Genomic DNA, 13,572 nt, shown 5'->3' with positions numbered 1-13,572 from the left:
TTCCAATCTTCTGCCTGATGTACTCAAAGTCCCTGCTGTTTTGCTATTTAAAAAACACCACCAATTCAAATAAGGTAATCAATGATAAATACTAACAGATGGTGTGATATTATGATATTAAAATAAAATAAAGATATAACTACTTTCTCACTACCACCTGGAACATACTATAAAATGAGAGTTTAAGTGACCAATGAAAATCTTGAGTATTTTACTACCACATGCTTTAATTCTCATCACTCGATAAACTATTTTTCACTTCTATGTCCAAGTGGTGGCAGAAAGTGAGAATCCTGCCAAAACCAATATCATCGGGTTCCTAAGCTTTAGCCTGGAGAGAGGACAAACAAACAGAGAACAAATTAATGTGGGAGAACAAAAGTGAATTTAAGCCCCAGTTGCAGTAAGGCTAAATAGTGTGGATCTTTCATTCAGTTGGAACTTGAGAGAATAAACAAACCAGAGTTCTTAAAAAAATGCCTTTGTTCCCATGAATCACAGGATCCATTAAAAATTCAAGAGCAGATTCACATTTAGGTCTTTTGCTACATATGCAGAAAATGTCTTTGGGTGAAGCTGATAATTTGAAATCCAAAACAGGTCGATTATATCATGTTCAGACACATCAGTGGATGCAAGGTTATATTGTAATTCATGTTGGGTGACAGGCAGACTGGGTCAGGATCAATGAGTTCATCTTGCATGTCCACAAATAGTCTACTAATAACACATCCTGATGGTCTTTTGTGCTGTATTTAGCTGCCAATAAATCTATGCAAGTTATGCACTCAGGCACCAAACATGCAAAAAACCAAAACCCCCACAGACATATTAAGTTTAAGCAATGCAGAGTTTCATGTGCGATAGATCAAAGCTTTGCTAAGTCATGCATGAAATGTAATGTGAAAAAAAATTGTTCCAGTGCCATCTCTAATTCTGATGACTGTCATGGAAAAAATGGGAAAAAATAAGAGAAGAAAGCAGAAAGTGTTGGTTAATTTGCCAAATATTTTACAAAGCAAAACTGTGGGAGAGAAGAGGACTGAGTTTAGGCTTTGATAGGTAGCTCCCTTGATGTCAGAGTCCACTACAGCATACTAATCTAAATCTAAGTGAAAGCAGAGGGAATATCCAGGGAGTGTCATATCCGCATTGTGTTATCTGTGGCTCGCAGCCCCACCAGCTCACAAAGAGCAGCCCACAGGGTGAGAAAGAGAAAGAAAGAGAGAGAGAGAAAAAAATCCCTTTTGAAAAATCTACTATTTTGGAAAGACAGTCTAATGTTCTCCAGGATAAATTTGACCACAACTAAATTCACTAGTTTGCTTCTTTCTTGCTTGTTAATTTAAACCAGACTGCTGTCCTCCACCAGTTTGAAGCTAATTCCACCAAAGCCAATCACTCAGAAAGCAGCAAAATGTTTGATTACAAGTTTTGTAATCGTTTTCTTGTTTACATTTTCTAACAAAGTTCTGCAGTTTCACTTACGCCTCAAGGTAGATAAAGTGCTGAGGTTTGGAGCAAAAAAATAAAAGCGGAGGGGGGGGGCATGATTAAAAGTTTAATTAGAAGAATGAAATGGAGTGGGTTTTCTATTACTGCATCCTAGCTGCATTGTACATGGTGCTGCATGCTAATATAATCCCATTATTTAATTCATAAGCAATTAAAATAGCTAGTCTAACTTAAGTTTGTTCATTTTCTAAAGATTGAGAGGGCATAGCAGCATTATATATAAAGAATCAGTGTTCGGCACTTAACGGTTGGTAAAAAATAATCAGAAACTATGTGCTTAAAGTCTTAAGTTGTACTTTAGAAAAAGCAAATGCCAAGTAGCCAAATGAAAAATAGAAGAAAAAAAACAGTGGAAGAAAATAAAATTACACTGACATCGCTAATCTCAGTTCACCAGAAATGACTCCTGTAGGGTAGAAGGTCACACATTCTGATTCTGACAACTCAGTCATGTTCACAATGATGAACATTCAGAAGGCACCTGACTCCCACGCTACATACTGTACGTCACTAAATAGAGGAGTTAAAAATAAAACAATTGCATCAGAGTTAAATCTATGCAGCTCTCCTCCTACCTTGTACCTGTCAGCCATTATCTCATGTGAGTAGGCTTGCATTTCCCTTTAGCTGTTTATAGTGGGATGTATGAGCAGTGTGGACTCCCTGTGTTCATCTGAACCTCATTTCAAACTCATGTGGACAGAGTCAATAGTCAATAAAACCACCACCCAGAAAAATCTGTGATTTCTGGTTTCTTGGATGTTCACTCTTTCTTTGGAGTTACAGCCACACTTGTGTAACCTCTTTTTTTATTCTTAAAGGTACACTAAGCAGGATTTGCCAGTTGCTGTTTGTAATAATTAAAAATAAGGTAATTAAAAAGCGCGGTAAGCGAAACGCTGATTGAAGAATTGTTGATGCCCAAAAACATCTCACGCAGTCAAACAAAAAGAAAATTAAAAGAATTAGGGCTGGGCAAGTTAACACGCCAACTTGTTAGGGCTGGGCAAGTTAACACGTTATTATCGCACACAATTAATCAATGCTGACAATCACTTTATCGTGCATCAATGCAGTTTTTTTAGTGAGCAACGGTTAGTTAGCTAGTGAACAATGGACTTTAAAAATAATTATTATTAAAAAAAAAACTGCGTTAATGTGCGACAAAGCAATTGTCAGGGCCAACCAGCCAATGCGCTAATGCGATAATAATACCCAGCCCTAAAAAACAGACAGGCAAAGATTCTACTTCAACTGAAATGTTGCATGGTGTGCATATTTTGCATTTTAGATACAGCTGCCAGTGATCCGTGATCTTCCACATTGGCCAGATGTGACTCCTCCCAGCAGTTTAAATGCCAAAGGTTTGCATTTTAGCTAATTGTCTGGTAAAAGGTCAATAGGCATTTGATAATGAGGCACGTGGTGGGTGTTCATTAGATGTGCTGAGAGCTGCTAGTACTTATAAGAGCACTACTGAGCCCAGCCAGTGTCTCCCTCCTAAAGGGATAGTTTGTGAAGTCCATTTATGGCAAGTTGTCAAAGAACAGAACAATGCTGTCAAAGCTTTGTAAAGACCTGCCAAGGGAAGCAGTAAATCTGTGTTTTGTATGAATAAAAGAAGATCAAGCTGCTTTTGGAACCCCTATGAGGTTCACAAGTTAGTCCAAAGCTTGGTCCATGAACTTGCAATTTTCCACATATTCAATAGCAATTAAAAAGTGCACCCATATAAAGAAAAGAAATATTTAAAGACATGCTGCTGAGATGGTGATTTATATAACGATAATGTAGCATTGCCCTAGTGGCTGCAGAAAACATGTCTATCCACAAGCGATGTGGAAATGTCCTAGCAGTTACATCAAACGACCCATCAGCTACTTAGCTATGCTCAGTCAGTTGTCCACCTCACCACAGAAACCAACCTTTTAACACCATGCCAGCCAACCTGGACAACAAGAAAGTATTTGTCAATACCCAGTAGTCATTTAGCACCCATATGGCAATGCTTCAACGAACAAACACTGAACCAGTGTGGAGACTCCGGCTTTAAGAACTCCAAACACAGAGACATTTATTTGGCACTGATAGGCTTATACAGCATTTTGCAAACTCAATTGGCAAAGGCTTGAATGTAATGGATGTTCATTTATATGTGAGTGAGTTCCACACTGCAGGTCTGACACATGCATAAACACCAACCAATGTTTTTATGGCTGAAATATTTCAAATGCTTGAAATTTCAAATACTGTTAGATGCTGAGAGTACTGATAAACACATCAAAGTAAAGATCACTTCTGTGTTTCTCCATCATCTGCTTGTGTTTGTTGACAAAGAGGAAAAATGGTCTGTGCACTTACCCTCATGTATCTTAATAAAAGTGCATATATTTAAAAAAAAAACCTCACTTATAAGTAGAGTCAGCTGACAGAAATGTCTGGGAACTACAGAAAATATAATAATAATAAGATGGGATTCAACACAGACCGCAGCCTGTGGCTCAAGAAGAAATGGTTTAACTTATGCTAATCACACATATGTAGGCAGACAAAAAATAAATGAACATGCATGGCTTGATCTGAAAGGAATATATGGTTCACCAAGGGATAAAAGAACACTAATTGTTACTCTTTACTTAGTGTTTATGACAGAAAGAAAATTGTAGGACGAATTAAATGATTGGATCTCATTATAAATACATTTGAGCTGCAGAGACCTTAAAAGCTCTCCTTTAACTATGTGCCTCTCCATGGGCTGTATGAAGTGCTATCACTTTGAAGAGCACTATGAAGAGCACACTGATTGCTGAAGAAGTTGCACTATCAGTTGTCATTCTAATTAAAAGTAGAGATGGTAATTGCTCTTAAAAGAACACATTTTCAGGAGCACACTCAACACCCCCTCGCCCATTCCTCGCCCACACTCAAAAACATCCATAAACACACACAAAATATATATAATTGGCCTAATACAAAAGTCTAAGCCAGAAACCATTTGGGAAAGCTTTTCCATTCTTCGGAGGTTATTACCATCCAAAGAAAGACTCTTTCCCACGCCTGTCATCTATCAATTGGATAAATAAAAATAAAAAAAATAATGGGACCCCTCTTCAAAGCACCAGGCTAATATATCTGTACATGATAATCAAGCTTTTCCCAAGGCCTATATAGTCCTTTGAGTAAGTGGAGGACTTAAAAGTGTTTCTTTGACAAACCACTTCGTTCTCTGAATTTAGAGGAGGAGCAATGATCACTCATCGACAGGAAAGTGATGGGATGGGGGAGGGGGGCAGGGGGGACAAGCCTTTGTGGTTCTCAAACTGGTTTTAATAACCTGCATAAACTCAAATAAATCAAATAACCAATCACTCTATTCATACACTTGACCTCAGTTACACAGTATTTCATCATTCTTTTCCCCCAGGAGTGACTGCCACTGCAAGCAATTTCTTCTCTTAGGGTAATTATTAGGCGTGTCAATGTTTAAGACAGGACCATTCTCATTTAAAAGAAAGAACATAGCCACTAACGAGTAAAAGTTGTTCTTTGCATCCACTGACGTGTGACTGGCGAGTGATATGCTAATGAATTCATTTTCAAATATTGAGAATTGATGAAAGTGACTCTTATATGTTGAATACATTCATGAGATTCTGCTGGACTAAAAATAAATAAGGGTTTGATTCAGATATTCACAAGTATAGCAATACCTTTTTGGGCTGTTTTAATTATCTTATAAATTATACCGTGGAGAGTGCTAGTGCTCATGTCTGAACAGTCGAATGTCTTTAAGAGAGACTTGTCTGTTGGAGCACAGACATCTATAGCCACAGAAAATCAAACAGAAATCTCCAGAGGGGATTAGGGGAGCAAATCTATTTCAGTCTCAATTAAAAAAAAATGCACTGACATTCAATTTTTGAGATGGACTGACTGTTTCCCTTGTCCACCTGTAACATTTCACAACTTTGATCTCCTTCAATTTTAAAGGTCAAAATGGAGTTTAACCTAGCTGGCCTGTGATGTCAAATATCATGTGGCAGCATATGAAAAGCACCGATATGCAGGTCTTGTTTACCTTGCAGATGAAGCTTGCTCTCAGGGCTCTGCAGAAGGATTGAGCTAACTGAGTCCAGATTGTCATAGCTGCTGCATCCCAGCGGCCCTGTCCGTGTCTCTGTCACCTGTAACAGAATTAAGTCTGAAATGAAAAACACATCCGACAAGCAAGCAAATGCACTTGTGGCATGCATGTAAATGTGTGTGTGTGTGTGTATTCATTTTATTCCTTGTACTTTTCATACTATAAAACTTTTTGTCTCCTGTCTTGATTCTTTTATCTTGAATCTTGAAGTCGCTGTGGTTTTCACACTATGTGAGTGATTAGTGGGAGGGGGTCATACGTTACAAAATCTTTCACCAGGAAGAATTGATAGTCTGTCTGGGCTCCATGATATGGATGAGAAAGCTGAAGGTAGATAAATATTTTTGCAATGAAAATGTATAGCTTCCTGTTCATACTGTTGTTTAGCAAGGATGATGAGGTTACAAAGACTCAAAAGTTTGTGCCTATGACAGTGTATTCTGATGATGTATCCTTGTGCCACCACCATACAAAAACTGGGTTCACAGAGCAGATGACAACAGAGGAAGAGGCTGTAGCTTATTGCATGGCTCCATCAGTCCCCAACATAACCAGAAATCTTTCTGGCATTTGCAAACAATCACTTCTTTGAACAGTTCACACGTAACAATCGTCATTCATTGGAGCAAGCGCCCTGATCTGATCCTCTTGTAGGCAAAACTGTCAGCAAGTCAGCAATGAATTTGGCTTTAAAATTCAACACTTTAAGACAACATGTGCAAAGTTAGGCATCACAAGGCCCACCAGCCATTGACAGCTGGTAGTGAAACATTACACCTGTTCATGACTGCTGTGAATGGATATTGTAACAGTTGTTAGGCTTTTTTTTTTTTTTGATCGACTAAGACGTTCACATTTGTTGACACCTGTGTGTATTTAACACCGGGGCACAATCACCCGGTGGCAGAATGGCAGAATGTACTGAAACAGGTTCTCACACACAAAAAAGTTTCATAATCCTAACACATGAGCCATTAATTTTCTCAGTGCTCAAAAGAATGCTTAATTGCATTTTAAACAACACATTCACGCAATGAGTCATTGGTGTTGCAGCTGGTGACATGTCAGGCTTGTAGTAAGTATGTGATGTGATGAGTCACTTTAAAATATGTTTTTTTTGCAAGCATTAATGGCCATTTTCCTTGAACTATGTCCTTGTTATGTTTCAAGCAATAGCACTAAGACTATGGCAGTGAATCTTGTTGCCCACCCCAAACCACCCTCAAAGGACATGATGATCCTATTCAGATATGAAGAGGCTGCTTCAAAATATGCAAAATATGCAACCTCCACAGTGGAGACTTTGAGGAGGCTGCTCTTAAAAAGAAAGGAAGGAATGCAATCTTTTATTTTTATAAAGTTCCAAGACACAAAATGAGATGGAGAAAGGAGATTATGGCAAGACAAGATGAATCGCACTTAAAACCTCACACATGAAAACAGTGTAGGCACAAAAGACCCATAATACATTATACATGCTCGACATTTAAAACAGTAATAAAAAAATTATAATTATTTGACAGCTGTTTAGATTTAAGACACACTTGACACTGACATTATAACCTTTTAAGCTGATATGGATATGTATTCCAATATGCTGTTTTTGATCTGTACCAATCCCTCAGGGAATTGTCTCGCTCTTCAGCTGCTAAAATGCTCCACTATCATCACCTGCTATTCATTGACTTTGCCTGTCTGCCATTTGGTGCTGGTAGGCAACATAAAGTGGTTTTGATTCCACCTTTTTCCACCAAAAACAGCTGCTAGATGAGGATGGAAATGACCAAACAATGAAGTTGCAAGCCAGAAAACCAAAACAATTAGCTTAAAGATGCTGTAATGTTTCATGGTCTTCAGGGGGAGTGCAGAGATTGGTGATCAATTTCTTTGGGTAAGCAACCATGAGCAACCAATTTCACAGTAGCTGAAGATCATTTATAAATATTTTTGAGTTTTGTATAAGTAATTACCATTGTATTATTCATATTAGAAGACTTGGATACAGCTGGTAGGTGTCCCGAGATGATCCACAGGACCGAGAAATTCGCAGTACTCTTCTAATTGTAACTGATTTTGTTGTCTGTACATAAAATGCTAAAAGCACTTCTTGTGGTTAAGACTGAATTGGCGCCTTGAGAAAGTGTATCACATCTCTAGCCATACTGAGCCTTACACATTAACGGGTAAACAAAAATAATCAGTTTGTTTGTCCACCACCTACTGGCTTCAGTAACTTGTGCAGTCTCAACAAGAGCATGTGTGAGTGTCTGATTGACAGTGTGACACCATTTTTCCTGTCTTTAATGTTGATACTACACCAGATGGTGGGCTGACAAGCAATAAATTAGACAGATGTATATCTTACCCTTGGCATCAGGCTGTTGGGGGAGAAAAATGCAAAATCATGTGGAGACAGACAGGAACAGTCTCTTTAGAAGAACTGGAAAATCTCACTATTCAGTGGTTTTGCTCTTGAATAAATTTAGCTCATTTTCATCATCCTAGGGTACATGACATTCACAACCCAGTGCTGATGTACAGTATGATTTAATCCTTTTTACTATTAAAAGACATTTGAATATGCTGTACTGAATAGTCATCAGAATGTTACAGTTATTAGTTATTGGTGCATTGGAGTGACATTCTTAATGCATATTTGTTTAAAAAAAACACAAAGTTTATTGAACATAGAGTGACAGAGAATGACAGTGTAATGTACTTATTAATGCTTTGTGCCATTTAACACAAACTGAAACAATAGACTATTAAGTTCACTGGGTTTGGCTTGCTTTATTTCTGCAAAAATCTCTTGTTTACAACGTGGAAGAATAATGTAATTCAGATAACACAGAACAGAATCAACTAAGGAGACCACTAATGTTTATTAAAATTGCATTTTTCCTGCTGTTAAATTGCAAAGATTTTGTACTCCCTATGCAATGGAAGAAACAATCTAAATGTAATTGTGAGATGGACCTATCACTTAGATATGATGAAACTGAATTTGATGTTTTATAGTTTTAAAAAGATCCTATATGCTGTAAATGATTACTTTTAAAGGTTTCATGTAGCAGCCTATTTAATAATAGATGAGAACAGTTTTAAAGGGATTTTACCCTCCGCATGAAGTGGGGTCAGTAACAGTAAATCTGTTTAGACTTGCTGGATCTTCAAGAGCTTGTGCAAAAATGAAACTTTACTATGATGAAATATAGTTAAAACATTACATTTGACAATTGCTTATATTATTGCTTATGATACACAAACTTAGTAGGCCTCCTTGATTGTGCACATTTTTTTGCAAAATTGCACCTGAGTGTTAATTCAATCAATTTCTGCATTCATGAGACATTAAGAGTCATCCCACATCCCACATCCCACTATTTCTAAGCACGTTCCCTTCTTTATTTCCTTCCAGCCGAGTGCTGGACTTTGAAATGCACTTCATGGCCTTGCATAACGTGTATGTGCAGATTGATTACAGAGCTAGACTTGCCTATCACACTCTGCCATCCTGATGGCTGCTGACAGTGCTCTTTTTCCTCCCCTTTTGTTGTGCTTATCGCTGAATGAATTACCTCCTTCAAAAGGTTGTGTTGCATGATCCATGGTGACTGAGCAAAATGAATATCTGTCCTCTGTCGCTGGTGGACATGTTCCCAGGTGGCAATGCGGAAGTATACACAAGCTAGCTCAGGCACATTCACATTAGTAGTTGCACACAAATCACACACTCCAATGGGTGTGCATAAACATGAGCACAGCTTGCCCCAGCCAGTTTGCCATACAGTAATATTTTTCAAGAATTACTCTTCCAAATTGGGAGCAGACATACCCAGCTTTATGGATTAGAGAGTGACCCTTGTAATCTGAATGACTTTAGAAGGGCAGTATGGAGCATTTTTGGGGCTCTCTGTTCTTTCTTTCCAGCACACTTTATAAGAGTTCTACTGTGCACTAGATTATGAAAATAGAGTATAATGTAATAAAATACAAGGAGCAATCAAAGGACTGAAGTGGGCCGAGGGGGACTTAGAGGATTTGGATTATTAAGCAGAACACAACAGTGGAATCCCACTGGGCCCAGACTATATCACAGGCAACAGCCAGAAACCATGGTTCTGGAACATTCTCTCTAATTGTCATCTGTCATCAACAAAATCATCTAAGCAAGTAAATGAGCAATGATGCACATGAGATTTTAAGTTTCTTCTGGATTTTCTGTTGGCAACCACACACACACACAAATACACATACTATTCCCCAAGTGTCAAATGCTGGAAAACTAAGTTTCTCTTTGCCTGTGCAAACTTTGTATTTCAAAATGTAAAATTCATCTTGGTGACTTACATAAAATGCAGCTGCAGTACATCAGGTGTAGGTGAACGTATGGGTTTGTGTCAAGACTGGATATAGCTTCTTTCTTTATGTAGTAGAATGAATCCTATATGTGTGTTGCGTCTTTCAATTACATGCATAATCAGTGGCAAAAGGTCAACCAAATTCTGCAGTATTTTTTGCACTTTTCTTTATATGCCTGAATCTAAAGCAATCTCATTTAAATAAATATCTTACAATTATAATGAAATACAATTTGGCATTATTTGATTGTAGTGTAGTTAACCCACTCTAATTAGGCACCTGTAGCAAAAATCATTAGGTATCCATGTTTCGTTAGCACATAGGCCTCTTCGCATGTGTGATTGACCTTTACAATGCACCTGCCTTATTAAAGCACAATTTCAAAATCTCCATAGGATCCTGGAATTTGACTCTTCCTAGTATTCAGCAGCCAACATGGGAGGCAAAGGTCAGCTCATGACAGAGGGAAGGCATGTTATATTAGCATTGTGCAATGCCAATATTCTTGCTGAGAGTAACTGCAAAAGACTAGACTTACATTATCTTTTAGTATTGTAATTATCAGGGATAATTAGAGGGCTCTCAGAGTATCAAATGTAAAATAAGTGACACAGGACTTCCTCGTGCCTAATTAAAGTGATTGAGAACTAGGGCATTTGCAATCAAATAAAAAGTTGTTATTAATTTCTTCCTTAAAACAGTGTTCAAATATGTGAATGTTTCATCATTTACATCTGATTATCATCCTAATGGAGTTTTGCACATATGCAAATATCTTCATCCCTGTGTATCGATGGAAAACACAGGAAACATTTATACACTCCTGGTATTTTTAACGAAATTACTTTGTATTTAAATGTATGGAATAAAATCATAAAGCTCTCAGTCTTTGTGGACAGTATTAGCTTTACATTAGCAGTGCAGCCCAGTGAGAATGGACAGGGTAAAATCACGTGCATTACATACCACCATACTTGATGTGTATCGACCGTTTCAGCCGAGCAATAATACCAATTTCCACCAAGTTCATTAAAATTATCACAGCATATGGTGCTCTCATTATTTCTGTAATTCCTGTGACTTGCCATGGCAGCAGTGTGCTCTCACTTTGTTTTTTTTTTTCAAACCATACTGCGAGGGGTATATTTCTCAGACAACAGACAGCACATTATGCTCAGTCCTTAGGTTTCATTTCAACTTGAAAGACTGAGGAGAAGAAAAAGAAGTGTTTTGAAGCTTAGTGACATGAACGAAATAAGATGGGTGAACGGGACAGACAGAGAAGAACTGTAAGGCTGAACTGTCTTCATTACGCATTGCCTCTGCTGAGCCTAACTAATATGCCCATCACCTGCCATTCTCTTAATGACTTGCTATTTCTGGATAAATAGAAATGAAGTGACAAGCTCCTCAGTAATTCTCCAATCCCGGCAGTGGAGGATCTCTGAGGACCTGGTAGTGGAAGATCTCTGAGGATCTTTTTCTGCCTTGTTCTGCCTATCATATTAGATATGGCTACAGTGTCACTGAAAGTCACATCCTTGATTGTTCATGTTATGGAAAACTTCTTTGCTATATCTATACCATTCCTTGTATGAATGTTTATATTAACATCCTTTGTAAAATACAAAACATGTACGTTAAAACCATTTTAATGTATATAATTTTTCAAATTGAATTGAAACAACTGAGGCATTTCTAATTATAACTGCAGCACCCTCAAGTGTCCAGCTCAGGCAACATTGCATATAAATTCTGTCATGCCCGTTTATGGCAAATGCAAATGCAAATTAGATATAAACAGCTCCAAAAAGCTACTGCAGTCAAAGAAAATCTGGGTCATATTATTTACACGTCAAAATTCCCTTACCTCACGTGAGGCTCACATGAATGGCCTGTAGGCGGCTATGCAACCAGCACTCACAGCACTCCAGCATCATCAGAAAATGTGCATATTGAATGCTGGTGTAAATCAGCCCTGAGTAACTGTATGGCTAGGTGACCTTGTGAGGGATGCAGTAAGCACACTCCCCAGCATGGAATGCATACTTGCACACTTCATGCATGAATGAATATACAGTAAACACACCACAGTCAGACGCTCGGCCACTCGGACAAACACACACACACAGTCGCAATAGCGTGCAAGAACGTATGCACTGAATTCCTGTCGCGCTCCTCCATGCATAATCAGACGTTTCCCCAGGAAGAATCTCATAAAACTCACATTTTCTTTCTATTAAAACACTCCATTGGGTGTCTCATTTTCACTCCTAAATGACCCTCCCTCCCCATTGGAGTCCTAGCTTGCAGCGATCAGATTCAGTCATACAAATACAAACAACCTCATGCCATTTATTTCTGTCAACAAGGTATGACATTGTTCACAGTGGGAAGAGAACGTTCCTTGTATTGTCCTTATCCTGTAGTTTTATTATATGTATTTTAGAACATATGTGGAGAAATAGAATAATGTGCTTAAGATTAAATTGTTTTTTTACTGCTGAAGTATTACAAAAGGGGGGGAAAAAATGTACGCTAGTGGGGAAGGCAACAGAGGTGTGCAGCCCAGTGGTCAGGTGTAGTTGGGTAAGAAGTGAAAATGATGATGAATACAGATTTTGACACAAGAAGGAACAAAAATATGATTAGTAAAACAGCTGCAATACGTTCATGGAGATAAATGATGTCCCTGCATACTATAGCATCTCATTACATCCTAACCCGAGGCCAGCTCATTCAGTACTTTGGGTCTAATGTGTGCTTGTTTGTTTGTCTTGTGTGTGTGCCTGCATGCTGCCATAGCCTGACATATAGCTAAAGGCAATATGAAAGACCAGATTTATTCATAGTCATCCCTGATTGTGCTTTTCACATGTGCTTTTGTTCTTTACTTTTGTTTTAACTTTTATTTTCACTATGCAGATGTGGTTTTAGATGTATTTTTTAATGTTCCTGGATGAGGAAAGAAAAAAAACATTTGTTTTAGCTGATGTATGTCTTGATAGGTGGGTCTCGGGTAAATAACAAGGCAAATATTCTGCTGAGGGCATGAGCAGCACAGTGGGGATATGTCTTGGTTTTGATTAACATTCACATGAAGCTAAGACCTCTTAAGCAGTGCAAATACTCAGAATGGGGTATCAAGGATGAAAGGTTGATAAATTCAACCAGCCACTGTGCACGTAGTCTATCAGTGCACAGCTTTAGAGGCAAGAAATTGGATGTAGTCTGCACAAAGGACACACACGCAAAGCTGTTCCTTGTTGCTTAAAGCATATCTTATGTTAAACACTTTGGTCATCAATGATTTTGATTGTTATTGAAATTTATATTTGATTTCATTTCAATAATAAAATCACTGCTACCTAGGGACCAATTTGCACATGTTCTTAAACGTACTCAGTAATGTGTTTTCAATATTCAAATCATTGCAGCTTGTGCAGCATGTGCTACCTGTAGGAGTCCAATAACAATCAAACAATTGTTTGTATTTCTCACTGATGAAACGACGACTGAGTTTATAATGAGAAAGCTTTGCATCAGCATGC

General features: G+C 38.0%; 1 protein-coding gene across 1 annotated transcript in view; it reads right to left on the bottom strand.

Annotated features, from left to right (window-relative positions):
* brinp1 (bone morphogenetic protein/retinoic acid inducible neural-specific 1) overlaps window positions 1–13,572 on the bottom strand; it is a 103,226-nt gene that overhangs the window by 22,603 nt on the left and 67,051 nt on the right. Inside the window, exon 5 of the mRNA XM_046375526.1 lies at window positions 5,594–5,699. Coding sequence (XP_046231482.1) covers window positions 5,594–5,699 — 106 coding nt within the window. The remainder of the gene's footprint in view (window positions 1–5,593; window positions 5,700–13,572) is intronic.

The sequence above is a fragment of the Scatophagus argus genome, chromosome 20 (assembly GCF_020382885.2).
Source record: "Scatophagus argus isolate fScaArg1 chromosome 20, fScaArg1.pri, whole genome shotgun sequence".
Lineage (NCBI taxonomy): Eukaryota > Metazoa > Chordata > Actinopteri > Scatophagidae > Scatophagus > Scatophagus argus.
The sequence above is the reverse complement of the archived record's forward strand: the minus strand, read 5'-3'. Positions and strand labels throughout refer to the sequence as shown.